At 44.5% G+C, this 27,620-nt stretch overlaps 1 protein-coding gene across 4 annotated transcripts in view; it reads right to left on the bottom strand.

Moving 5' to 3' along the window:
• Positions 1–1,980: 1,980 nt before the first annotated feature.
• The window catches only part of SKAP1 (src kinase associated phosphoprotein 1), a 296,926-nt gene continuing 271,286 nt past the window's right edge, over positions 1,981–27,620 (bottom strand). For 3 of the 4 annotated variants that reach the window (XM_063706296.1, XM_019028638.3, XM_063706297.1), the window contains 2 exons: positions 5,781–5,889; positions 1,981–2,358 (listed from right to left, as the gene is read on the bottom strand). In XM_063706296.1, coding sequence (XP_063562366.1) covers positions 5,788–5,889 — 102 coding nt within the window. In that variant the 3' untranslated portion in view covers positions 1,981–2,358; positions 5,781–5,787. The remainder of the gene's footprint in view (positions 2,359–5,780; positions 5,890–27,620) is intronic. The other variant, XM_055387722.2, reaches the window with a different exon arrangement.

The raw sequence follows: 27,620 nt of genomic DNA, 5'->3' as shown, positions 1-27,620 counted from the left end.
GCCTTTATGTCACTTGGGTTTTTTTTCCTCCTAAACCTAAAATTTCCCCTTTTCGTTCCATGCAGTTATCCATCATACACAAAACTGTTTTCTTCTTTTTACTCTTGGATCAGATAATCTGGAAATGAATAGTTGGTATAAGATCTATGTTTTTTTGAGTAAGTTAGAGCCCACTAACATCCCTGTTTGCCCCCTGGTTTCTCTTTTGTGATGTGAGATGGGCGTCTTACTCCAGTGCCGCAACATGGTCATTACAGAGGAGAGGCAGGCTACCACCAATCCAGGGCTTCTCTGAACAGGGATTTCTTTTTTCTTTCTTTCTTTTTTTTTTTTTTTGAGACGGAGTCTCACTCTGTCGCCCAGGCTGGAATGCAGTGGCGCGATCTTGGCTCACCGCACCCTCCGCCTCCCGGGTTCAAGCGATTCTCCTGTCTCAGCCTCCCGAGTAGCTGGGATTACAGGTGCATGCCACCATGCCTGGCTAATTTTTGTATTTTTAGTAGAGACGAGGTTTCACCATGTTGGCCAGGCTGGTCTCAAACTCCTGACCTCATGATCTGCCCGCCTCGGCCTCCCAAAGTGCTGGGATTACAGGCGTGAGTCACTGCGCCTGGCCAGTTGCCTGTCTTTCAAAATTTCTCCTGTAGAGAAATCAGGCAATAATAGCAGCTACCCTTATTGAGCAGTTATTATGTGCCAGGCATTGTTCCAAGTACCATTACACATGTTAAATCATTTAATCTTCCTAATCACCTAATGATACAGTGAATAGAGTATATCCCTTCTAAGGTGAGGAAACTGAGGCATAAACGGTCAAATAACTTGCTCCAGAGAGCACAGTAGACAGGGAACTGAGATTTATTCCCAGGCTGTCTGGTTGCAGATGTTATGCTGTTAATCACTATGTTTTGCTGCCTCTTAATATGCAGGTAACCTGAGTGCTAGGTACAGACAACAGGAAAGGGAAACAGGGAGTCCTGTATCCATACTTGAGCCCTCCTCAGAGCATTTCCTCAGCCCCTACCTGGGAGGTGTTGTAGTGGAGGACACATGGGTTGTTAACTAACCCGAGGCCTGAAGAGGAACTCTTCAATGTGCTGACTCCAAGGCCTTGCTTCTGGTTCTGTCTTGTTTTGGAGATTCAGCACATAGGAAAAAAACCAAGTAGCTGGGTGGGAGCGGTGGCTCATGTCTGTAATCCCAGCACTTTCGGAGGCTGAGGCGGGTGGATCACTTGAGCTAAGGAGTTTGAGAGTAGCCGGGCCAACATGGTGAAACCCCGTCTCTATAAAAATACAAAAATTGGCTGGGCACAGTGGCTCAGCCACCCTGTAATCCCAGCACTTTGGGAGGCTGTGGTGGGTGGATCACTTGAGGTCAGGAGTTCAAGACCAGCCTGACCAACATGGTGAAACCCCGTCTCTACTAAAAATACAAAAATTAGCTGGGTGTGGTGGTGCACGCCTGTAATCCCAGCTACTCGGGCGGCTGAGGCAGGAGAATAACTTGAACCGGGGACGGGGAGGTTGCAGTGAGCCAAGATTGCGCCACCGCACTCCAGCCTGGGAAACAGAGTCGAGACTCTATCTCAAAAACAAACAAACAAACAAAAAACCAAAAATCAGCCAGGTGTAGTGGTGGGGGCGCCTGTAATCCCAGTTACTCGGGAGTCTGAAGCAGAATTGTTTGAACTCAGGAGGTGGAGGTTGCAGTGAGCCAAGATTATGCCACTGCACTCCAGCCTGGGCAACAGAGCAAGACTCTGTCTCAGAAAAAAAAAAAAAAAAAAAAAAAAAGACAAAAAATAAACAATAGACGTGGATTCCAGAGAAGATTCTGCTCTGAAAGACAATTCCAAGTCTCCTTTTTCCTCTGGGCTTTTGTTTTCTCTCATGCTATCCCCACTTTATTGGGAGGTGGTAAAAATGCCCAGAGCTGACATGTTGATATCATTTTACAAAAAGGAGCTCAACATCATCACACATGGCAAGGAACCACATCCCAAGTTTATTTGTGCTTTTCAAACCAGCCAGAACAACCAGCAATGTCCTCCTCCCAAGGTTTCCTTCTCTCTCACCTTCTTTGTGAAAAGCTTGTGGAAAAGGCAGATGTGGTTGTGTGGACACATTTAGAGATGGGGATGAGCTATGACTAGGCTGGTTTAGTAACAGGTTTGATGAACGTGCCTCTTCCCACTTGTCTTACTGGTAGCTTACAGTCACTCTGAGGTGTCAGAGACTTGGGTCTCTTCAGCAAAGAGAGGAGTCCAAGGCGTTAGTGGGGTGGCAGAAGTAGGGAGTGGGAACTTTTGATGATCAGTTTCCTCATAAAGGCAGGAGAGAGGGAAGAATATATTTCCTAAAGGAGGAAAAATACATAAATTTGCTTTTGTGATTCAAAATATAGATGTATTAAAGGGCACAGAGTATAATGTTTTCCCCCTTACCCTGTCTCACAGTTTCTCTGTCCTTGGAGGCAACCATGTTATCATCTCATGTCTCCCTCCAGAAATATCCCATACAAATATAAACAAATAGGTATATATAGTCTCCAGTCCTTTTTTATACAAATGGGGCAAATTTGGCTCCCATTCTTTGCTGTTTTATTTTTTTTAAACTTACCAACATATCTCAGAATGTATTCCACACAGTTTCCCTTTCTTTTTTACTGTTGTGTAATATTCAATTCTATGAATGTACTATAGTTATTTGACTAGTTCTCTGTTAAACATTTAGGTCATTTCCAAGTGTTTGCTATTACAATGAACCGTATGTGCCTGTCATTTTGCATATGTGCAAGTATAGCTGTAGGATAATTTCTATTTTTTTTTCTTTTTTTACCCAAACCAAAAATGGTCAATAGGATAAATTCTTTTTTTTAGATGGAGTCTTGCTCTGTTGCCCAGGCTGGAGTACAGTGGCTTGATCTCAGCTCACTGCAACCTCCGCCTCGTGGATTCAAGCAATTCTCCTGCCTCAGCCTCCTGAGTAGCCGGGTTACAGGCGCCCGCCACCACGCCTGGCTAATTTTTGTATTTTTAGTAGAGACGAGGTTCCACCATGTTGGTCAGGCTGGTCTCGAACTCCTGACCTCGTTATCTGCTCCCCTTGGCCTCCCAAAGTGCTGGGATTACAGGCGTGAGCCACTGCGCCTGGCCAGATAAATTCTTAGAAATAGATTTGTTGGGCCAAAGACAATGAAGAGATAAACAAATAAATGACAGAGTGAAAAGGGTGAATTTGTTTTTTATTTTTATTTATTTTTTTTGAGATGGAGTCTCTGTCACCCAGGCTAGAGTACAATGGCGCGATCTCGGCTCACTGCAACCTCCGCCTCCCAGGTTCAAGTGATTCTCCTGCCTCAGCTTCCCAAGTAGCTGGGATTACAGGTGCCCGCCACCATGCCTGGCTAATTTTTGTATTTTTAGTAGAGATGGGGTTTCACCATGTTGGTGAGGCCGGTCCCGAACTCCTGACCTCAAGTGATCCGCCTGCCTTGGCCTCGAAAGTGCTGGGACTACAGGTGTAAGCCACCATGCCCGGCTGGCTGGATTTGTTTAGATTTGACAGAAAAATTCCAACCCTCTACACTTGTGGCCATGAAACAGTCTTCATCAGGAAAATCATAAAGTCAAACCTTGAGTGACAGGCCTGAGCTGGTGTTGTATGGTTGTACAAGGGCACTGGAGAATAAGATCTATCCTTATGTATTTTCCTAAATGAGTTCACTCAGCTGCTGCAGCACACTAGAGTGGGCTCTGGTCTGGACTCCAAGGAGTGTTTGTATCACTGTCACACTGATGCCATTCTTTACCCCCAGCAGTGAAGACTGCTCCTATTTCAGGCCAGAAGATGGAGCTAGTGACAACATGCTGGTCTTGGGGGCCCTCCATCAGAATCTTAATTCTAACCAAAACCCACTCTGCACCAAAGTGGCTCCCACTATTACTCCACCCAAACCAGGCACCCACCCCCACTATTTTGAAACACAATGTGGTTCTTGCTAATAAAACACAAACCTATTCTTTTTCTTTTTTGGAGACAGGATCTTGCTCTTTCACCCAGGCTGGAGTGCAGTGGTGCAGTCATGGCTCACTGTAATCTCAACCTCCTGGGCTCAAGCATTCCTTCCACCTTAGCCTCCCAAGTAGCTGGGCCTACAGACGTGCACCACCACACTTGGTTAATTTTTTAAAAAAATTTTTGTAGAGAGGGGGTTTCACTCTGTTGCCCAGGCTGGTCTCAAACTCCTGATCTCAAGTGATCCTCGTGCCTTGGCCTCCTAAAGTGTTGGGATTACAGGTGTGAGCCACTGTGCCTGGCCCTGCAAACCATATTCTCTATTACTTAAAAGTTAATTTGATTATGTTCCATAGTTCCAATATTTCATATGTTCCAATATAAGGAATCCTCATATTGGATTCCTAATCTTGGTCAGTCATATTGCAATATGTGGGGATTTTGGGGAAATGGTGCCCTGGGTTTGAGAGCTGGGGATAAACCTAGATCCATCCCTGTGGCAAAAATTGCTAGTTTTATCCCAATATCCATTCTTCCCTTTGTATTTAATCATGAATCTCCCAATTCTAAGCTGGACACAGGGCTATAAGCTTTCTTTACAGCTTGCTGTGTCCATATATTCCAACTTCTGACCAATGGAATGTGAAAGGAAGTGTGTGTGCAACATCTGTGAAGTACCCTTAAAGGAAGAGGGTATGCTTTTCTCTCTCTTTTTTTTTTTTTTTCTCAAGACAGTCTTGCTCTGTCGCCCAGGCTGGAGTGCAATGGTGTGATCTTGGCTCACTGCAACCTATGCCTCCCGGGTTCAAGCGATTCTCCTGCCTCAGCCTCCTGAGTAGCTAGGATTACAGGTGCGCACCACCACGCCTGGCTAATTTTTTGTATTTTTGATAGAGATGGGATTTCACCATGTTGGCCAGGCTGGTCTTGAACTCCTGACCTCATGATCCGCCCGCCTCGGACTCCCAAAGTGCTGGGATTACAGGCGTGAGCCCCTGCGCCTGGCCTGACCTTCTCCTTTTATCTTTCCTGCTGTGCTGTGTAGGTTGCAGACAGGATGGCTGGAGATTGAGCATCTGTCTTGGCCTTGAGGTAACCTTGAGAATGTTGGGCACACAGAGAAGAACAAAAAGAAAAGGTACTTGGGACTGGATACCTTGGACCACTTACCTCTAGATTTTTACAGAAGAGAAAAATACATTTCTGTGTTAATTTTTTTTTTTTTTTGAGACGGAGTCTCACTCTGTTGCCCAGGCTGGAGTCCAGTGGTGTGATCTCGGCTCACTGCAACCTCCGCTTCCCGGGTTCAAGCGATTCTCCCCAGTAGCTGGGATTACAGGCGCCCACCACCACACCTGACTAATTTTTTTTTTGTATATTTAGTAGAGATGAGGTTTCACTATGTTGGTAAAGCTGGTCTCAAACTCCTGACCTCAGGTGATCTGCCCACCTCGGCCTCCCAAAGTGCTGGGATTACAGGTGTGAGCCACTGTGCCTGGCCTTCTGTGTTAATTAAGTCACTTTTAGTTTAGATTTTATGTTGCTATTAGTTGAACCTTATCCTAAGTGACACTGTCCCCAAATTTAAGAAAAAAACAATTCCAGAGGCATTTTCTTTCCATCAGTGGTGAATCACTAGCATTAGTATGAGAAATGAAGAAAAGCTACTTCACTGGCAACTTTCATCTTTCAGAGAAACAAAGTAGTGGCCTACAAGTTCCACTCAACTATTAGGCAGTTCATTGGCCATGGTTCTGATACCTGGGTTTCATCTTTCTTCCACTTCAAAGGCAGTGGTGAGATACTCCTTTGGAACAATCCCAACGAGGCTGTTCAGTTCTCCCACCCACCAGCCATACATGTTATACTCCTGAAAAATGAAAAGAGGATAGCTTCAGTTAGAATTTGTTCATGCTTCTGCTCATTTATTCTAGTGATTGCATGGGAGATTCTGTTTGGTGGTTTCATTGTTGCCATTATCACTGTGAACTGTTAACTTCCCTGATGGGATTATTAAATTAAAAAAAATCATCTAGAGGAAGAGAGCAAGCACTTTCCTTTTGCCATCTTCCTGTCTACATTGTAAAATTAGCACATTTGATGCCCTTGCTGAACCTGAAGAGCATTTTTTTTTAAACCAAGTCGAATGGTATGGCTTCTTAGAGAAAGTTGGGCACACATTAATGCCAGAACACTACAGATATTCAAGGGGTCAAGTCATAGTTCAAATCAATAATATTTATCAATCATCTTCTATGTGCAAAGTGCTGTTTGAGTTCCCATGAGGTATGTAATGATGAATCAGAAGATTGCTTGCTCCTTGGGAGCTTACAGCAGAGTAATGGGCTTTGGAGTCAGACAGACTGAGATCTAATCCTCGCTTGGTCATTTAGTAGTCACATGACCTTAGGTTCTCCTAGCTTTAGCTTCTTTGTGAGTGTAGGGATAATATCTCCCTTCTATCTTGTGGGGATGTAAATTGTATCACTGAAGTAAAAACAACTGAAAGTGTCTGATACATAGTAGATGCTCTAAACATTAGATTCTTTCCCTAGAACAGGTGAGAGGTGACAGGTACATTAATAATGACAGGCTAGTCACAGAGAGGAACAAACAAGAAAGAGGATGAGAGGGTTTTAAAGAGAGTTTAAGGGGTAGTCACAGAGTGAGGATGCAGCTCCTTGAATACAGAAAAGCTTCTCAAAAGCACAACAGATGTTGAAGAGTATGGGGCTATTTCTCTTTTTTTTTTTGAGACGGAGTCTCGCACTGTCGCCCAGGCTGGAGTGCAGTGGCAAGATCTCAGCTCACTGCAACCTCTGGCTCCCATGTTCAAGCAATTCTCCTGTCTCAACCTCCTGAGTAGCTGGAATTACAGGTGCGTGCCATCACACCCGGCTATTTTTTTTTTTTTTTTTAGACAGAGTCTGGCTCTGTCTCCCAGGCTGGAGTGCAGTGGCGCAATCTCGGCTCACTGCAACCTCCACCTCCCAGGTTCAAGCGATTCTCCTGCCTCGGCCTCCCGAGTAGCTGGGATTACAGGCGCGCACCACCACGCCCGGCTAATTTTTCTATTTTTAGTAGAGATGGGGTTTCACCATGTTGGCCTTGATGGTCTTGAACTCCTGACCCCAGATGATCCACCCGCCTCAGCCTCCCAAAGTGCTGGGATTACAAGCATGAGCCACTGCGCCTGGCCACAATTGGCTAATTTTTTATATGGTTGGTAGAGATGGGGTTTCATCATGTTGGCCAGGCTGGTCTCAAACTCCTGACCTCAAGTGATCCACCAGCCTCGGCCTTGCTAAGTGCTGGGATTACAGGTGTGAGCCACTGTGCCCACTCTGAGTATGGGGCTATTTCTGATAGCACCAGAAAATGTTTTCTTTCTTTTGAAAGAAGTAAAATTAGAATGGAAAAAAAAATTTTTTTTTTTTTTTTTTTGAGATAGAGTCTCACTCTGTCGCCCAGGCTAGAATGCAGTGGCACGATCTTGGGTCACTGCAACCTCCACCTCCTGGGTTCAAATGATTTTCCTGCCTCAGCCTCCTGAGTAGCTGGGACTACAGGCTTGCGCCCAGCTAATTTTTGTATTTTTAGTAAAGACGGTGTTTCACCCTGTTGGCCAGGGTGGTCTCGAATTCCCGACCTCGTGATCCGCTTGCCTCGGCCTCTCAGAGTGCTGGGATTACAGGTGTGAGCCACTGTGCCTGGCCAAAATAATTTTTTTTTTTTTTTTTGAGACAGAGTCTCGCTCTTTCGCCCGGTCTGGAGTGCAGTGGTGAGAGCTCAGCTCACTGTAACTTCTGCCTCCTGGGTTCAAGCAATTCTTCTGCTTCAGCCTCCTGAGTAGCTGGGACTACAGGTGTGCACCACCACGCCCAGCTAATTTTTGTATTTTTAGTAGAGACGGGGTTTCACCATGTTGGCCAGGCTGGTCTTGAGCTCCTGACCTCGTCATCCACCCGCCGCAGCCTCCCACAGTACTGGGATTACTGGTGTGAGCCACCGCGCCTGGCCCCGAATGAAATTTTAAGTATGGGAAATATCACATATTCCAGTTCAATTGGATTTGGGGTACCAAAGAGCTAACTGCTTCTTTGTACACTTGGTTGCTGAGTACTATTAGGAAAAACAAAACAAAAGAAATAAAACCAGATTGGTGATATGTAAAATTCAGAGTCCGTAGCATTATCTGGTGATCTTTTTATCTCTGGATGCATATAATTATCATAGAATTATGATATCTAATATCTCCCCTCCTCAAACTCTTGTTGCTTCTGACAACCTCTTCTCCACCTTCAAAGGGAAAAGAGAAGCCATCAGATTTGTCAGCCACCAGCCACCAAAGCAGGAACTTACCTGTATTGACAACCATCTTTCTTTCCCATTAAAGTCGGGGAAGCACCCCTCCCCTGGTTTAAGACTACCCCTCACAACATGCACTTGCAACCCTTCTCCTTTCTTTCCGAGAGATGAGGTTCTGTGGAGACTGACCTCTGCCTGTAAAGTAAATGGCTCCTTCCACCAGCACTGAAAGGTGTTCAAGTTTCTCTCATTTTTTAAAACAACCATTAAATAGCTGCCACTGATGTCTACTTCCCATTTCTGCTAGTCTATGCCACACTTGTTGGAAAAGTTTACTCACTCACTGCTCCAACTTCCTTCCTGTTCACTGTTGAAGCCGCTCTCATCAGGCTTGGTTGCCGTCCTCTACTTAGGCTCTCTCTCCATGGTCTCCTGTAACCTCTGCATTGCTCAAATTCCCTGAGCACTTCTTAGTCCTTAACTTACTTGATCTCTCAGCAGTGCTGGCACTATTGATCCTTCTTGAGGCCTTTTATTCTCTTAGTTTCTATGATAATTATACTCTCCTGGTTTCTCTCCTTCTACTTCTACTTCTTCTCATTCTCCTTTGCAGGCTCATCTTGCTCAATTCTGCTTTTTAATGTGGTTGTTTTCCAGGGTTCTGTCCTGGCCTTCTCTTCTGTCTTGATGCGCTTTACTAGGGCAATCCCATATATCTCTGTAGAGTATCCACCATGTCTGTGTTTATCACTCATGACCACAGCTCCACCCCAGGTCTGTATTGGACCCCAATAGCCAAGTGCATTCCACCAAGCTGTTCAAACTCAGTATGTCCTAAATTTAACATGTAATCCTGCCTTCACCTCCATCCTGACTCCAAAGCTATCTTCGCTTCCTTGGTTCTCTATCTCAGTGAGTTGTACTACAATGCACTGTTACCCAGGCTGGAATCTCAGGAGTCATTCCCAATTTCACTTTCACCTTCTTCTTCTTCTTCTTTTTTTTTTTTTTTTTAAGATGGAGTCTTGCTCTCTGTTACCCAGGCTGGAGTGCAGTGGTGTGATCTCATGATCTCGGCTGACCACGACCTATACCTCCCAGGTTCAAGCAATTCTCCTGCCTCAGCCTCCCGAGTAGCTAGGACTACAGGCACGTGCCACCATGGCCAGCTAATTTTTGTATTTTTAGTAGAGATGAGGTTTCACCATATTGGCCAGGCTAGTCTCGAACTCCTGACCTCAGGTGAGCCACCCGCCTCGGCCTCCCAAAGTACTGGGATTACAGGTGTGAGCCACTTCGCCCAGCCCCATCCCCCTCTTCTAATCAATCCTTGAGTCCTGTCGATTCTCCCTCTAAAATATTACTAAAATCCTCCATCTTCTTTCCGTTCCCAGTTGCCAATACCTTAGGGTCATGTAGCTATCGTCTCACGTGAGAACTACAGAAACAGTCTCTAAGTTAATCTCTGTATCAGCATTCTTCTTCTCTACTCTATTCATTGTGCAGCCAGACTCGCTCCCTACAGTACACATTGATAATGTCACTGCTCTGCTTGGAAACTTTCGGTGGGTTCCCAGTGCCCCTTGTTAACTGGTTTTTGTTTTGTTTTGTTTTGTTTTGTTTTTTTTGAGCCATAGCCCCTGTTGCCCAGTCTGGAGTGCAGTGACACGATCTCAGCTCACTGCAACCTCTGCCTCCTGGGTTCAAACGATTCTCCTGGGTTCAATCTGAGTAGCTGGGATTACAGGTGCCTGCCACCACACCTCACTGATTTTTGTATTTTTAGTAGAGATGGGGTTTCACCATATTGGCCAGTCTGGTCTTGAACTCCTGACCTCAGGTGATCTGCCGCCTCGGTCTCCCAAAGTACTGGGAATACAGGCATGAGCCACTGTGCCCGGCCACCCCTTAACTTCTTAACAAAGTAGACAAGGCCCTGCATGACCCAGTCCCACTCACTGTTCAGCATTGTCACTCACCTCCTAGATTTAGTGTCCCTTAGTAAAACAGAACTTGTCTCAGCTGCTCCCATGGGCCACAGGCTCCCTCACCTTGGAACCTTTCCTCTGCCTGTTTAGCCTCTACTTCCCTTCTCATTTCATGGGGCTTACTCCTAAGCAGCCTTCAGATCTCAGTTCCTGAGTTACTGACTCTCTAGAAGCCTCTCCTTGACACTCTCTGACTGTGTGGGGTCCTGGTTACACGGTCCACAGTGCTGTGCCCTGTGCTTTCCTGGAAAAGAGCTTGTGATTACACTGCCTTCTATCTGCCTGTCTTTGTCTCAGTGTCAATCACTAGTTGGAAAGTTCTGAGGACTGGACCTTGTTGGTTTTGTTTGCTTTTGTGTTCTCAGCATTCAGCACTATACCCAGCACAGAGTGGGGCCAAATAAATACTTGTTAAATGAGGCCGGGCGCGGTGGCTCACACCTGTAATCCCAGCACTTTGGGAGGCCGAGGTGGGTGGATCACCTGAGGTCAGGAGTTCGACACCAGCCTGACCAACATGGTGAAACCCTGTCTCTATTAAAAATACAAAAATTAGCTGGGTGTGGTTGAGGATGCCTGTAATCCCAGCTACTCGGGAAGCTGAGGCAGGAGAATTGCTTGAACCCGGGAGGCGGAGGTTGCGGTGAGCCGAGATCATGCCATTGCACTCCAGCCTGGGCAACAAGAGCGAAACTCCATCTCAAATAAAAACAAAACAAAACAAACAAAAAAACTTGTTAAATGAGATTATGATGAAATGAAGGGGGCAGTGGGAATTTGTATTCTTAGTTGAGCAGATTTAGTTACAACTAACTCCAAGATATTCCCCTGGTGATTGAACTAGTTGTGGCAGAAAGAGATCAACTACCTTTGGAGACAGTCTCCTCAAATGGCTCCCTATACAACAATAAGAGTCTGAAATGCCACAAGAAGTGAGACTACTGAGTTGATCCTTTTAGGACCAGGGAATTGCCTTGTGAAAATCAGCCTTAAATAACTAAATGTGTCTGTCTGCCACCTCTTCCTACACCACACCTTCTTTTCTTGTTTTGTTTTTTGAGACAGGGTTTCGCTCTGTTGCCCAGGATGGAGTGCAGTGGTGCAAGTATAGCTCACTGCAACCACTCCTGGGCTTAAGTGATCCTCCCGCTTCAGCCTCCTAAGTAACTAGGACTACAGGTGCATTTCACCATGCCTGGCTAGTTAAAAAAAAAAACTTTTTTTTTTTTTGTAGAGATGGGGTCTCCCTATGTTGCCCAGGCTGGTCCTGAACTCCTGGGTTCAAGCAATCCTCCTGCTTGTTGGGATTACTGGAGTGAGCCACTGTGCCTGACCCACCACACCTCATTTCCTCCCTCTCCCAGGCCAGCTTCTCCCTACAGTTCGCAACATCTTATGGGAAATTACCTATAATTCTTTAGCTTTTTTTTTTTTTTTTTTTTTTTTTTGGGAGACAGGATTTCACTCCCTTCACCTAGGCTGAAGTGCAGTGGCATGATCTCGGCTCACTGCAACCTCTGCCTCCTGGGCTCGAGATTCTCCTGCCTCAGCCTCCAGAGTAGCTGGGACCACAGGTGCATGCCACTGCCTAATTATTTTTTATTTGCTAATTATTATTATTATTATTATTTTTTGTAGAGATAAGAGTTTTGCCATGTTGCCTAGGCTAGCCTTGAACTCCTGAGCTCAAGTGATCCCCCAGCCTCAGGCTCCCAAAGTGCTGGGATTATACCCTGCCCAGCCTGTCAGGGCATTTTTAAGCTCCTCTTGGTACAAGATATGTTACTGTCCATTTTCCGACACTGAAGTTAGGGCAGTTTCTGACTTAAGTTTTCTTGTAGTGTTGCCTTGCTGTGAAGGGGAAATACATACTCTGTCTACCTCTCACATTGTAACTCGTAAAAACTAGCTTTAGCTCTTCTGCTATCTCACAGGCAGAGAGTGGGCAGTGTTGTCTGAGAGTCTTTTGATCCAAGTCAACTTGCTGAAATGTGTGAAATGTGGTCTTCCACCTGCCAGATGCTGTCATCTGCATCACCTGCAGGGGACAGTAAGGCATTTGCTCCCCGGGGGTTGTTCAACACTCCTAACTTTGACTAACACTTTGTAGCACCCCTCTTTAGTCGTAATGCCAGGAGTAGGGATGAAGCCTTGGGAAGGTGCTCTCTGCCAACTCGAAGAGGGTGCGAACAGGAAGCAGATGAGTCTCAGCAGGGTACCTGCAAAAGCCAGGCTCCCAGTCTGTCTGCTCTTGCTCGAGGGGAACACTGACCCTGCCGACTGCAGATGTAGAAGCCTCGCCACAGTGATGAGAACTGAAATGAGTGAAATCAACTCTCTGCCCTTCAAAACAAAAGAGCAGGCAGAAGTGTAAGGAGAATGGCACAGTCCCAGAGACCATATGCATCCTGCTGTGGGAGCCTGGGAGCTTAATCAAAGCACCTACAGGTCCCGGGATCTGACTGTCTTTTCCAGATTTCATCCCTTGGCTGTATACCCGAAAAGGGCTGCAGGGCTGAGATGTTTAAAGCATGAATGGAAAATTTCTAACCTTCTCTCCCACTACCACCCCCATGCATTGCTCCAGCCCAGTATGAACACCACGAGGTATTTTAAAATAATTTCTACTTTGATGAATTGCTGGGGAGTCCACAATTGCTCATAATCAAAGGGAGAAAAATGCAAATGAGATCCGGCCGAGAACTATCACCACCAAACGTTTATTTCACTGCACAGTGCCAAAAAGAATTAAAACAACATTAAACTCACAGCAATCATGTTTAAGCCCTCGTTTCCAAGTGCCAAATTGCACCACTCTGGATCATACAGATGTTCGTTAATTATGCTAATTTTTATTAAACTATTAAAATGGAGAGAGTACTGGCTCAGTCAGGCAGACCCCAGCTCTGAATGAACCCTGCTCCTGTCTAAAGGTGCTAATTTACTGCATTTTTATTAAGTTGCTGATTCTTGAGTTTTAGTTTTAGGATGGCAAAGAGAACTGAATTTCTGGGATCAATGTTTTCTATAAAGTCTGACTTCTCTTTGCCCAGATGTTTGGAAAGATTGGAAAAATACTGAGAGGCTCCCAGGAGACCTGAAATCCTCAATTTGGAAGTGTTTCTGTCTTCAAGGTAGGGATGCACATCTACAAGTGACCGTGTTAGGGCTTCAGAATTATACATGCTCACTACTCCATAACTCTACATATATTCTCAATGGTAGGGCTAAGATTTAAATTATACAAAATTGTTCAATGAAGATGTTTTAGATAAGAATATAAAAAGTTATTAAAAAAAAAAAACCACAAACCTTTCCATCAGGGCTTGCTTCTTGCCACAAAGTCTTTTTAGAAACCTTTCATCTAAAATAAGCACAGTGTATGGTTTGTTCTCCTCATAAATATTTCTAGGTTTGACTAAACATCTGCTTCTCTCAATACCAACCTTGCCCCACCTCCTTGAACAACCCACATGAAGAAGTCTTAAAAATAAAAGTTGGCTATTTGGACTCCATTATATGGCTGTAGAAACTATTGGTCTGGATGAATGAAGCATTGAGTGAACCTGAAATAGACGCAGCACTCACCATCAGCAACAATCAAAGTGTTTATGGCAGATTTCACACTGCCATAAAAGGATTTATGCTAATCTCCATCAACAAGAAAAAAAAAAACCCTACCAAACCTGCCATAAAAAGAACAGCAAATTCTATAAACAAAAAGCAGTATGGCCACCAACAATGGGCATGTTGCACAGCTTGACTCTCTGCCTCCAGTGGTTTCCTATTGCTGTTTATGGTTTCAAGACTATCATGGACCTCCTCAGTGCTCCTCCTGTCACAGGGCCCTGAGTCCCTGTGTGGTGCTGCAAATACCCTGTCAGTAGGTGTCAGGGGATATCGGGGGAAAACCAGCAGGCGCCTATCATAAGCCTTAAAAGAGATTAAACACCCCTACTCCATGATTGCTACATTTTAATTTCTCTCCTCCCTGCTGGTTCCTATTTGTATAAGCTCTTCCATGGCTCCCCTGGAGTAGCACAGACATGACCTGGAATGACCATCCTGTCTTGGGATGAGAATTCAATTTCTAGGCTCAGTGAATCCTAGGCTGTTCCAACAAAAGGAACTCACCATCCTCCAGGGCACAGATTCTTAAACCAGAGTCTGTGAACCCCTGGCCTCTCTGTGGATGGATGTGAAGGAATCTTTGAACTCCCTGAAACTGGTGTAAAATTTTGTATGCATGTGTACATAGGCCTCGTCTCTGGGGTGAGGCCCAGAACTTTCATCAGATTCTCAAAGGGTTTATGAACCCTTTGCAGTTTACCAGCCGGCACTCTATGGGAAAAAAATACAATGGTCTTTATGGGCTGGATCCGTACTTTGGCCCAGGGTGGGTATCCTCGCGCTCCCCACACACAGGCCCCTGCTTTTAAAAAATACAATGAAGGAGAGGCCGGAGACGGTGGCTCACGCCTGTAATCCCAGCACTTTGGGAGGCTAAGGCGGGTGGATCACAAGGTCAGGAGTTCGAGACCAGCCTGGCCAATATGGTGAAACTCAATCTCTACTAAAAATACAAAAAAATTAGCTGGGCATGGTGACGCACACCTGTAATCCCAGCTACTCGGGAGGCTAAGGCAGGATAATCGCTTGAACCTAGGAGGCAGAGGTTGCAGTGAGCCGAGATTGCACCACTGCACTCCAGCCTGGGCAACAGAGCGAGACTCCATTAAAAAAAAAAAAAACAATGAAGGGGAATCAAGAATCCTCACTGCTTCCATGCTGGATTTCATGGGCTTCAGCCCTCCAGCTGAAGAGGCTGTTCCTCCTCAAAGGTCGACTGCTCTTGTGTACCTCTTTTAAGGAATCATCTCTTTTTTTTCTGAGACGGAGTTTTGCTCTTTGTCACCCAGGCTGGAGTGCAATGACACGATCTTGGCTCACTGCAACTCTGCCTCCCGGGTTCAAGCGATTCTCCTGCCTCAGCTTCCTGAGTAGTTGAGATTACAGGCACCCGCCACCACGCCCAGCTAATTTTGGTATTTTAGTAGAGACGGGGTTTCACCATGTTGGCCAGGCTGGTCTCGAACTCCTGACCTCAGGCGATCCTGCCCACCTCCACCTCCCAAAGTGCTGGGATTACAGGCGTGAGCCACTGCGCCTGGCCAAGGCATCATCTGTTTAACTGTGACTTCAGAGTTGTGGTGTCTTCTCATAGTTTCCATTCAAATGGCTTGGAGCAAGCTGCTTGACACTGTCAGTTCCCTGGAGAAAGCTCCTAACAGAAACATTCTCTTTTCACATTGAATTGGGTTCCAAGTCTCCGTGGAACAAGATTCCCAGAAAATATCTCATACTTTTTTGTTCTTTTTACCATAAAAGTTCCCTATATCAGTGCTTATAAACAAGAGGATGCATCTTCAAGAGAACAGTCTATCAGCCCCTAACCCGAAAGATTAGTAAATGCTTGATATATGTATGGAAAGGTCAATCAATCACAGAAATATTGGTTTATGATTGCTTATTTCTCTTATTAGTGTTTGTGCATCATACATTGCTATTAGTTAAGATGGGAAATTTGAATTCCTAAGCAGAGTAACTTGTACTGTTCCAGGGTCAGTCCCAGACATCGTATTTTTACTCTGGATTTCCCCACAAATTCTCTACTCCTAAAATCCAGCTTTGGATATATAATGCTTTCTTAGGATATCATACCCTATGAAATAAATTAAGGGCTCCAAATCAGCATCCTTCTAACTGCCGAGAAAAACAAGGCTGGGAACAGGAATTGTTCACCAAAGACAAAGTGCCCATTTTTCAGCACAGATAGTTTTATGAAGAGATTTTCCAGAAGGAGAAAGGAAATGGTCAGTTGGGTGGCCGGTGGGTTAGCGATGTTGGAACTTGTGAAAGGATCGAAGCTCAGCACTTGGCTGAAACCTTGGGTAGCGTGGCAGCCTCTCCAGGCTATTTTACAATCTGTTTTAAGTTCTTGGCCATCACTTTCTCTTTTTCCATTATTCAGAGTTTTGGTCTATGAATCATAATAAAAATGAATCATTAAATTTGCCTCAATTGAGCTAGTTTTATTTATTGTTACATTTCAGGGAACTTGCTAACCTGGAGATTGATGGGCCTGGATACAGGGGAAAGTATGCAAGTGTGAGAAGGGGGACATGGGAAGGCTGGGTAGTCAGCAACACCAGTTGGGAGGGGGGTGGGTCATGGTGACAACTCCACAAAGCGCACCCTGAGCTAAGTGTTCTGAGAAGAGGAATGTGTTCTCTAGATGGAGGGTCTCAGAGCACTTGAGTGCGAGAGAACATTCAGCCTTAAAGGTGAAGCTTATGTCCTGAACAGGGTGGGAGTGGATAATGATCAAGCTGAGGCCACGGAGGTGTGCAGGGCCTGTGCACACACTGCATGTTGTGGGTGAAATGTGTGCAAAACACAGAGTGGGTGTGTGCAAGTGTATGTGACAGAACAATCAAGCTGTGAAGGTAAGAGCAAAGGTGAAATAGGGCTGTAAAGAAAGAGAAATGAAAAGAAGCACACAACTTTATCTAAAGAAGAAAGAAGGGATAGAGGGAAGGTAAACACTTTGCAGATGGGAGAAAACAAGGTGCCAAGTGCAGAAGTCACGAACAATAGAGACAGCACCATTTCGGAGCTGATAGAATTGTGATACCATGTGAGACGGGCGTATTAATATGTATTCCATAAACTGCGCAGCTCTGCACCGCTCTGTTTTGCTCTGACCGCAGTACCAGCCTCAGGCACCACAACACAATTTGGAAACAATGTGACGGAAATGTTTAATCTGCTCGGCCCATCTGTGCTGCGTATTTCTCCAGATCTCCCTGAGAGAGGCGCCTTGAATCTCCACATTGCCTTTAATATTCTCCTAAATCACCTCCCTACTGCACTTCAAGGGCCATTGCTACAATATCACAGGTTCATCTAAAGTGCAATGGGGAGGGGGTGTTGGGGGAGGCGCAGGCCGGGAGATTTTTTATTTTAAAATAATTTCCAGAGATCGTCTTTTCTGCTTCCTTTAAAAAAAAAGAAGAAAAGTTATTCTACTGTTGCCTTAAGGTTATTGAGGTTGTTTGGTGCAAAACAGGGTAGGATAGAGTGGAATCATTCTCCAAAGAATTATTTTTATTAATCTCGATTCTCTCAAATGGACATGGGAGGGTGAGCAGATGCTCGTTTTCTCTTATCTCTTTTCCTTGCACCTTGCTAGAAAGCACACATAGGGTATGCTAGGGTGATGTGTTCATTTGGGGTTGGAGCCTCTCTCCTTTCCACTCTTGGCATCAGGTACCAGCTTGTTAGTTCCCAGGGCCAACCCTGTCTCTGCTCCACTCTAAACAAAGCCATCTCATTCAGGACAAGTATACATTTAGTCTCTGGTCAACATGCCCTCATTAGGAGAGGACTCTGTCTATATTTTTAATTTTAGCTTAAAACCTTAGATTTTCTCTCCTTAAGTAGAGATGTTGGGTGTCAGATTTCCACTGCCTTTCCCCACTTGATTGCACCAGATTCAGCAATTTGGGTCTAGCTGGGGTGGGTTTTGGAGAAAGAAGGATGACAAGTCACCATGTTCCAGACCCTAGACAAATGGAAGAGAGTTGCACATCACCAAGAAAATTAGGATTCCTTTTGCTTTGTGAATTAAAGAAATGAATAATTTAATCCTCAAGATTGTTCCGGCGAGGGAAAAGCAACGTCCCAGTTGCGGAGCCCTACAGCCTGTCGGTGTGTTACATCATCTGCACACATAGGCGTTTCCATGACAACCGCTTATAGCTTCATTTCCTGGATCCCTCTAGGGGGTGTCACAGCCAGATCCACCTGCTTTTCACCCTACCCTCGGTGGGGTCATGGTAAGGTCGCCAGAATAAATGAACGCGGGTACTAATGATCTGTTTACTGCTGTTTATGCTCTGTGTGTGTCAGGGGCGCGCACATTTAGAGAGCTCATTATGGTTGCAATTAGAATGCACCATCGCTAGATATTTAACTCCTTTTTCTTTTAAATTAGCATTTTAATAACATTCTTTGAGCAGAGAAACAAAATGACCATTTTTCACGGACAAACTTCTAGCTGTAGGTGCAACTTTAATGGCAAAGTTGTGAAGGGGAAAGAAGGGGGAAAAAAGGCCATTTTTACTACTTTCACCCTCCTCCTTACCAAAAGGATATTTTTATTTGCTTTCTAACACACTCAATTTCCTAAATTTGTTTTGAATCCAATTATTTTGGGTGGTTTAAAGTACTGCACTCTTGTTGGACGGAAATTAGCAGCGATTGAAATTAACTTTTTATGTGACCTGTGAAAAGGGCTAAAATAATTACAAGTGTGTAGAAGAAACTCTCTCTCCAAAAGACCCTTGCTGTAGGATCAGGCTGTGATCCGATGATGCCATTATCCAAGTATCTTTATACAGCAAATACAAGGGCCTTTTTCTTTAAAAAGGTGATTGCAATTATTGTTTCTGTTTTGTAATTCTGAGGATTATCTTGTAGAGGATAAGTGATGACAAAAACTTGTCATTATAGACAGGATAAATAAGCAGAAAGAATGAAAATAATAACAGCATTGTTTACCATTTAAAAATGGTGAGCATCAAAAAGCAGGAGAGGAGGAACAGGAAAGGTGTAGAGACCCCCTTGGTTACAATGTTTCAAAAGGCATTGCTTTGTAGGGATCAGCCAACACCCTTTCTAGGTGTTTATAGATGCTCTGTTTGTGTAAAGTACAGTGAAAAATAACAATTTGAATGTTTCGATTATCTTTCCCAGTCCGTTCCATTTTCATTATTTATTTCCTATAAATCGGGACCTTGCTGAACATAATTCTGCAGACAAGGAGGTGGATGGGACAGCCAATGTGAACAAGGAGATAGATGGTGGGTGCGTATAAGATAGATGCTATGCGCTTATGAAAAAGAGCAGTATGTCTGCATGTGAACATCCACAAAGTAGAGCGAGCAAGCGTGTACACGACAACGGGTATTTATAGGTGGAAAAAGGTGCAAGGAAGATTATGTGGGAACAGGCACAGAGAGTCTGAAACGGTTTGCTGTTTTCCCTACCCTCCTGGAATCCACGTCCAAGTTCTGCCTAAGATGTCCCACGCTTGCTGTGGCTCCTGTGAACCTCGCAAGCCTTTCCATGACAACAGACGGGGATTTCACAGCCAGAAGACTTAGGAGGTCAACAGTTGAAAAGCAAGATTTAGAGAGATCTTTAAACAATCACACTAACCTCCCTCCCCTTCCAAAGATAGAAGGAGGAAAACATTTAAAGACGCAGCAGGAAAAAAAAAAAAAAAGAGCCTTTCTAAAAATGCAAGTTCAAAATGTTCATGCTTTTGTGTCAGCCTAGTTGCACCTTAGAATCTGCCATTTCACAAATAAAATACCGATGGCATAGAGTATAATTTGGTGACAGCTACCCCAGGACATATCTAGATGCACTTCTGTTATTTTAATTAAATACTGCATTATGGTTTGTGACAACTACATAGCTATAGCGTAAATGAATTCAGAATTAAAGTGTTACTTAGGCATCCAGTAATTTTTGTTTCATTCCTTAGTTTTACAAAGCAAATAGCTATAAAATCAAGATGTTTGTTCATTTACAGATGGAGCAGGATTGTCGTCGCTGTTTTTTTCCTCCTTAATCCTCATCCACAAAAAGAAGACAGAGCTCAGAGTCTGGCTCCCAACACTCTTAGCTTATGAGCCACATCACAAAGAAAAACACATCCTCTTGACTATAATGTGAAATGCTGAATATTAATTGCTGGTATTATGCCTATCTTTCTAGCTGGGTTCTGTCTTTTAACAATTATTCGGATGGGCTACAGCCTTGCACTGCCAGGAGATTCTTCTCCTTTGTTTAATAGTTAGAAACCAATTTTATTAAAAAACTGTAAAGTTCACAATGCTCCATGTAAGTTCTTAGTATTTGGAACTCTCCCCAAATACAGAATATTATCAGGAATAGAGAAACTGCAGACTCTCTTTGCTAAATATGATGAACATTTCTGCATTTAAAAGAAAAAAATATTTTTCATTTTAGCAATATTAATCTTTCCTTAATGAAACTGGAGAGGGTGTTACAATTTGATATACTTGGTTAGTTTCATTGTCACTTCACTAGCAAATCATGAGAAAGGTTCAGAATATTCTCATCTATCAGGTACAGATTTTCACTCAAAATTAATATGTAGAGTAAAAGGATTTTTGTTCAAATCTGAGGATTTAATTGTATCTTTAACGTTTCATATGTCAAGATGAAAGTTTTTAAATAACTAGTTTTCTGAAACCATTTCTATTATTTCTAATTTGAGAATCAATATGATCTTTTTATTAGCCTTAAATACCATACGTCTGGGAATGTCTGCAAATTTAAGCTTTTCTGTGTTCTAACCAATTACCTTCAGTCTTGCATAACTAATCCTATAAGCTCCATAGAAGTTACTGCCCTGTATGTGAGCAATGAGGTTATACTTTGTTTCAATATTTTGCTAGTTTGGTTGGAGAGCTGAATCATGCAATACCAAGAAATGGTGGCAGAAGAGGTTTGGGGAGGCTGAGTTCCTTTTGAGAAAATAATTATACTGAAACAAAGCTTTTGTGACTCCTTTTAAATAGGGCATCTCACCAAAATGTCATCCAGCCTCTTTGGCAGATTAGTGGGGAGTTTATTACTAAATCTCTGTCTAATAAATGTGCAGTTGACTCTGGAGGAGCTGCCTGTTATAATACTGGCGGTGGGAAATGGAGGGAATGTCACAGTTAAAGACACAAATTTTCCCCATAATATATTCAAATGGAAACCTCTGAATCCAATACTACATGGGCATATCTAATAAATTCACAATATTTCAGTTTCCGCAGCCTTCACCGGTTAGTTTTAAAGATTTATGTGGTAAAAAATTACTCAGTGATGAATATGGTTTATTCTGTGCAGTATTGGAGGTATAAGGAATTAAACTACCGTCTTTAACAGTGAATTTATTATTACCTCTGTCAAAAGACGAAGACTTTAACAGCATTTGTTATAAATTCACGGCAGAATAAATGGCTGGAATTTTTTACACTGGTGTTTGTAAAGCATCGGGCAATTCTGAGCATTAACCTAACCCTGCCGTGGCTTATATGGTTCTAGGTAAACGTTTCTGTCTGGGCTTCGTAGTTAATTATCTGGTCTGGACTTTTCCCCAACTGAAAACTGTGTGCACATGGACACACACACACACACACACACACACATACATACACAGAGAGAGAGAAAAGTGAAAGGTCTTGTCCAGGACAACTGTTTAGGAATAAATAGATTAGACAGAAAAATGCCAATTTTATTCTCTTTTTAAAAAATGGGTTTTAGAATAAATGGTCAGGGTTTGCAGGATGGGTTGATGAGCAATTGGGCCTCTTGTTAGCAGGTTTACATGCATGCATATGCACACACACATAAACACCCTCTCCCTTTTGTCCTCTCTTGGAATGGGTGTCCCCTCATTTATAAAAATTACCTGGAAGGAATGAGGCTGCCAGGGTTTGTTCTAGACGATTGGTTCCTGTCTTGGGGGAAAGGAATGGCCTCTACTGAATTTGACCGGTATATGACCGTTGCCTTCCAGCTGACCCCAAATCCCATTCCCATCCTCCTAACTCTGTTGCCTCCCATAGGGGTTATTAATGAGAGAAAACACCATCATCATCATCTTCGTCATCACAGCACAGTGTTGACCTGCTTGTTAACATGAAATGGGGTGGTGGGGACAGCTTCTGCTTCTCTTTCATACCATCATAAATAACAAAAGATACTTTGCCATAGGATCCCCTTACCCACCCCTTTGATTAGGTCAGAGGTGCATAATAGCTCTTTGACAGGCATTGATCAGTTTCATCACACTGTTTGGGCAGCCTGTGCCCCAGGCCTATATTCTCCCCACTTACTACCCCTAAATTACCTCCCAGATAACCCCCCCACCCATCCCCCACTCAGCCAACCAGAGGGTTTGGTGCCTGAGGAAGTCCTAAATGGACACTAGATGTCACCAAACACCTCCTTTCCCTCAGAGCCCTGAAATTAAAAAAAAAAAAAAAAAAAAATCCTTCATTTAAGGCAATTGAAGGAATTAACTTATCTGTTTTTATGAGGGTTGTTGTCACATTCAACTAAGCACACTTAAAAGAGGAAGTATTGCTGCATTAAGATAATTTTTACAACATACAAATCTCTTTTGGAAAGAACGGGGTCAAGGGAGGGGAAAGGTCTCCATTCTTTTAAGTAGCCCATTGAGGAAGTAGGTGGAGAAAACCGGGTTAAAACTCCCATTATAATTGACATAGTGTTGTGTTAACATAGTCCAGGTGTGCTGGCGCAGGCCTGCCGCATTCAGATGACTAGACTGGCTGTGGAGCCAGGATCCCATCTGAGTTTAAGTAGCTGCAGTCCAGGGTGACAAAGTCCATTCTTCTCCACATAAGACCCATGACCATCTGACAGCATCACGTGTTCCACGCTAAACTTGACTTTGTCTGTATGGCTCCCTGTTTCCACATCAATTCCATCAGCAAGGAAGATGACCAAGATCCTGGTGTGTCTGGGCCATGAGAATACCTTCCCACCCCAGCTAAGCCACCGTGTAAGTATAAATCTTATGTGTGCCCAACTTGTTGCTCCAAGGCTGCTTTTCATGGAAATAAGGCACTGGACAATTCCTTGGAAGAGCCTCAGACCAATTTATGAGGCACACAACCCAAGCCCAAGAGATGTATCCCACTGGCTCAGTTTACCTTAAATGGAAGATCTCACCCAGTGGCCTCTTCTCCTTCCTAGTCAATTGAAAAAGAACTTCTCTTTCTCTCCCTCTTTAATTTGTCTTTATCTTCTGAACAGCTCATGTTACCACCATAAATAACTTATGGAACAGGATGCTTTTAAAAAAAATGGGCGTTTAAGTCTTATCTTGGCTGGGCGTGGTGGCTCACACCTGTAATCCCAGCACTTTGGGAGGCCAAGGCAGGCGGATCACTCGAGGCCAGGAGTTCAAGACCAGCCTGGCCAACATGGCGAAACCCCATCTCTACTAAAAATACAAAAAATTAGCCAGGTGTGGTGGCTTGAGCCTGTAATCCCAGCTACTAGGGAGGTTGAGGCAGGAGAATCGCTCGAACTCGGGAGGCAGAGGTTGCAGTGAGCCAAGATTGTGCCACTGTACTCCAGTCTCACAGTCTGGGTGACAGAGCAAGACTCTGTCTCAAAAAAAAGAAAAAGTTATCTTGAATAGTGGAACAAGCATGATGATGATGATGATGATTTTTATTTTTTCTTGAGATGGAGTCTCGCTCTGTCGTCCAGACTGGAGTGCAATGGCATGATCTTGGCTCACTGCAACCACTGCCTCCCGGGTTCAAGCGAGTCTCCTGCCTCAGCTTCCCTAGTAGCTGGGACTACAGGCACGCGCCACCATGCCTGGCTAATTTTTGTATTTTTAGTAGAGATGGGGTTTTGCCATGTTGGCCAGGCTGGTCTCGAACTCCTGACCTCAGGCAATCCACCTGCCTCGGCCTCCCAAAGTGCTGGGTGAGCCACCACGCCCTGCCAACAAGCATTATTATTATTTGGAAAGAATGTTCCCTAGTGAGAGACACTGGAGCCAAGAAGACAGGGTCACTTTTCTGAAAGCTAGGACTTGTGACTTGTCTTATCCAAATAGAGGCTTCTTACCTCTTTTTCTCCCACTTATAACAAGTGACCATAGGCCAAGCACAGTGGCTCACACCTGTAATTCCAGCACTTTGGAAGGCCGAGGCAGATGGATCACCTGAGGCCAGGAGTTCGAGACCAGCCTGGCCAATATGGCAAAATCCTGTCTCTACTAAAAATACAAAAATTAGCTGGGTGCCGTGGCACTTGCCTGTAATCCCAGTTACTCAGGAGGCTGAGGCAGGAGAATCGCTTGAACCCGGGAGGCAGAGGTTGCAGTGAGCCGAGACTGCGCCACTGCATTCCAGGGCAACAGAGAGAGACTCCGTCTCAAGAAAAACAGAAACAAAAACAAGTGACCATAGTGGTGCCGGTCCACAAAAGGGCCTTGCAATCTGCAGATAAAAGGAACTAAGCCAGGGCACCACACTATCACATGGAGGGTGATTCGGCACCTGCCCTGTCATGCCTGGTGCTCAGGCCGAATGGATTTTTGGAGTACACCTGTTGTTGAACCCCTGCCAAGTACTGATGGCCACTAATCCCCAAATCACTTTTCCCCGCTGTTGATGTTTGGAATGTCAGACAGGACTGAGCAGCAGCCGGCGTGTATTTCAAACACAGCAGATGGATTTTTATATTAGCTCCTATTTCATGTTCAGGCAGAACGACCGCCACGCTAAAACCGCAGCCTCAATGCTGCCGAGTTTGCTTCTGTAAGATTAATTCTGTGAAATTAATTGGGACAAGATTGAAAAGGAAATTAAAATGCAGCTGAGTGAACAGGCCTTTCAAACACCTTTTCCCTGCTCTATTCAAACTTGAATTCTGCGGTGGTCGCCGGCATCGTGGGAAGTAATTTACGAGACGCAGGCTCTCAGGAGCCATTGGTTACGTATGAGGAGACCTGCACCAGCGCCACAATCTGGAGCCACTGAAGAGCGCTAAACACCCCGCTGTGGCTTGAGCTGCATCCTGGCTCCGGGGAGGAAGGGAAGTTTAGTCCCTCACCAGAAAAAGCTGTTCAGAAATATCTGAGTCCAAAAGGAACACAGGAACATCCGCTGGATGCACAGATCTGCTTCGTTATTAAAATCTCCCTTTAACATATTTTGAGACCCAAATTGGAACTCAGTGAATTAAGTGGGCATGACACTGCATGGGGCCAAGGAATGCATGGATGTGATGCAGGGAGGTCAGTGGGAGTCCTCCTGCTGACTGTGCCACTGGTTACTGTTTCAGAGTTTGGATGTGTGGCTCTGGTCTCCAGAAAATGAAGTTTGAATAATCTGTCAGGGACGAAAGCTCTCAGACCAGGAAAGGCATGGTGGATTTTCATGTAGGCCTCTTCACTGGGTATTTTTTTTTGTATCCAAGTGAGCACCTTTTGTGCTGTAGATCATCTCTTTTTCAATAATTTATTGAACTCCTAGTATGTGCCCAACACTGATCCAAAAGTTTATTATTAGTAAAAGGGAAGGAAATATTCCTACTTCCTACATGCCAGGCACTTCCTTACACAAATTCTCTAATGTAAACATCACAACAAACGTATAAATATAAAATTTCCCAATTTTTACAGGTGAGGAAACTGAAGATTATCAGGATTAGGAGATTTTTGCCCAGGGTCATAAATAACCCGTCTGTTACAGGCACTTACTTGCTTCCCTGAGAACAGGACAGGTGATGGGCACTTGGTTATCTCTGGGGAGCATCTTTTTTTTTTTTTTGAGACGGAGTCTCGCTCTGTTGCCCAAGCTGGAGCGCAGTGGCGTAATCTCGGCTCACTGCAACCTCTGCCTTCCAGGGTCAAGAGATTCTCCTGCCTCAGCCTCCCGAGTAGCTGGGATTACAGGTACCTGCCACCACGCCCAGCTAATTTTTGTATTTTAGTAGAGACGGGGTTTTACCATGTTGGCCAGGCTGGTCTTGAACTCCTGACCTCAGGTGATCTGCCTGCCTCGGCCTCCCAAAGTGCTGGGATTACAGGTGTAAGCCACCGTGCCCGGCCTCTTTTTTTTTTTGAGACAGGGTCTCACTCTGTTGCCCAGGCTGGAGTGCAATGGCACTATCTCAGCTCACTGCAACCTCCGTCTCCTGGTTCAAGCAATTCTCCTGCCTCAGCCTCCCGAGTAGCTGGGGCTACAGGCATGCGCCAGCATGCCCAGCTAGCTTTTGTATTTTTAGTGGAGACTGGGTTTCACCATGTTGGCCAGGCTGGTCTCGAACTCCTGACCTCGGGTGATCTGCCGGCCTCGGCCTCCCAAAGTGTTGGGATTACAGGCATGAGCCACCACACCTAGCTACTGGGGAGCATCTTTCTTGCCCAGTCAATCATCTTCTCCGGATAATTTTTTTTTTTTTTTTTTTGAAAAGGGATAGCCGGACATGGTGGCTCACACCTGTAATCCCAACACTTTAGGAGGCTGAGGTGGGTGGATCACCTGAGGTCAGGAGTTTGAGAACAGCCTGACCAACATGGCAAAACCCTGACTCTAATAAAAATACAAAATTAGCTGGGCATGGGGGCGCAAGCCTGTAATCTCAGCTACTTGGGAGGCTGAGGCAGGAGAATTGCTTGAACCTGGGAGGTGGAGGTTGCAGTGAGCCAAGATCATGCTATCGCACTCCAGCCTGGGCAACGAGAGCAAAATTCTGTCTCAAAAAAAAAAAAAAAAAAAATGCGATAAATAGCTCTCTTTCTGTGATCATTCTTGCCCAAAGGCAAGACTAAAAGATTCTCCTCTGGGCCGGTTGCGCTGGCTCACTCCTGTAATCCTAACACTTTGGGAGGCCGAGGCGGGCAGATCACGAGGTCAGGAGATCCAGACCATTCTGGCTAACACAGTGAAACCCCGTCTCTATTAAAAATACAAAAAGAAAAAAAAAAAGAAAAGAAATTAGCCAGGCATGGTGGCGGGTGCCTGTAGTCCCAGCTACTCGGGAGGCTGAAGCAGGAGAATCGCTTGAACCAGGGAGGCAGAGGTTGCAGTGAGCCGAGATCGCGCCACTGCACTACAGCCTGGCAACAGAGCGAGACGCCTTCTCAAAAAGAAAAAAAAAAAAAAAAGAAACAGCAGGGAGCAGCAGGAGCCTACGACTAAAGCTGCCATCCTCATTTCCCCTGCCACCTCCATCTCACCTCCCTTTCTAGATCCTCTAACCTCTGCACTCCGGACTCTGCCTTTCAGAATACTTTTATCAGATAGAGAGAGAGGGGGAAACCAGATGTATTTATGAGAACTGAAAACAAAAGAGCTGGTAATTAAAAAAAATTCTTTTTTGTTTAAACTGAATAAGTAATTAAAGCTAAAACACATTTTTGTGTGGAACTTCTTTAGCAGTTTTGCAGTGTCAGGCCCACCATATTTAGAATGGGAATGTCTGAGGTAGAAGGATTCTTAGATGCTATCCAACTCCACGCTCTCTTTTAACAGGTGAAGAAACAAGTCCACTTAAGCTGAGCTGCACACAGCTGCATCTGCGTCTCTCAGGGAAACAGATTTCCCCAGATTCCTAAACAGCAGGCCCTTCTTGTCCAACAGAGCTTCTACTGGACAAA

This window comes from Gorilla gorilla, chromosome 4, assembly GCF_029281585.2.
Source record: "Gorilla gorilla gorilla isolate KB3781 chromosome 4, NHGRI_mGorGor1-v2.1_pri, whole genome shotgun sequence".
Taxonomy (NCBI): domain Eukaryota; kingdom Metazoa; phylum Chordata; class Mammalia; order Primates; family Hominidae; genus Gorilla; species Gorilla gorilla.
Note: the sequence above shows the minus strand (reverse complement) of the source record. Positions and strands in the feature narration are given on the sequence as shown.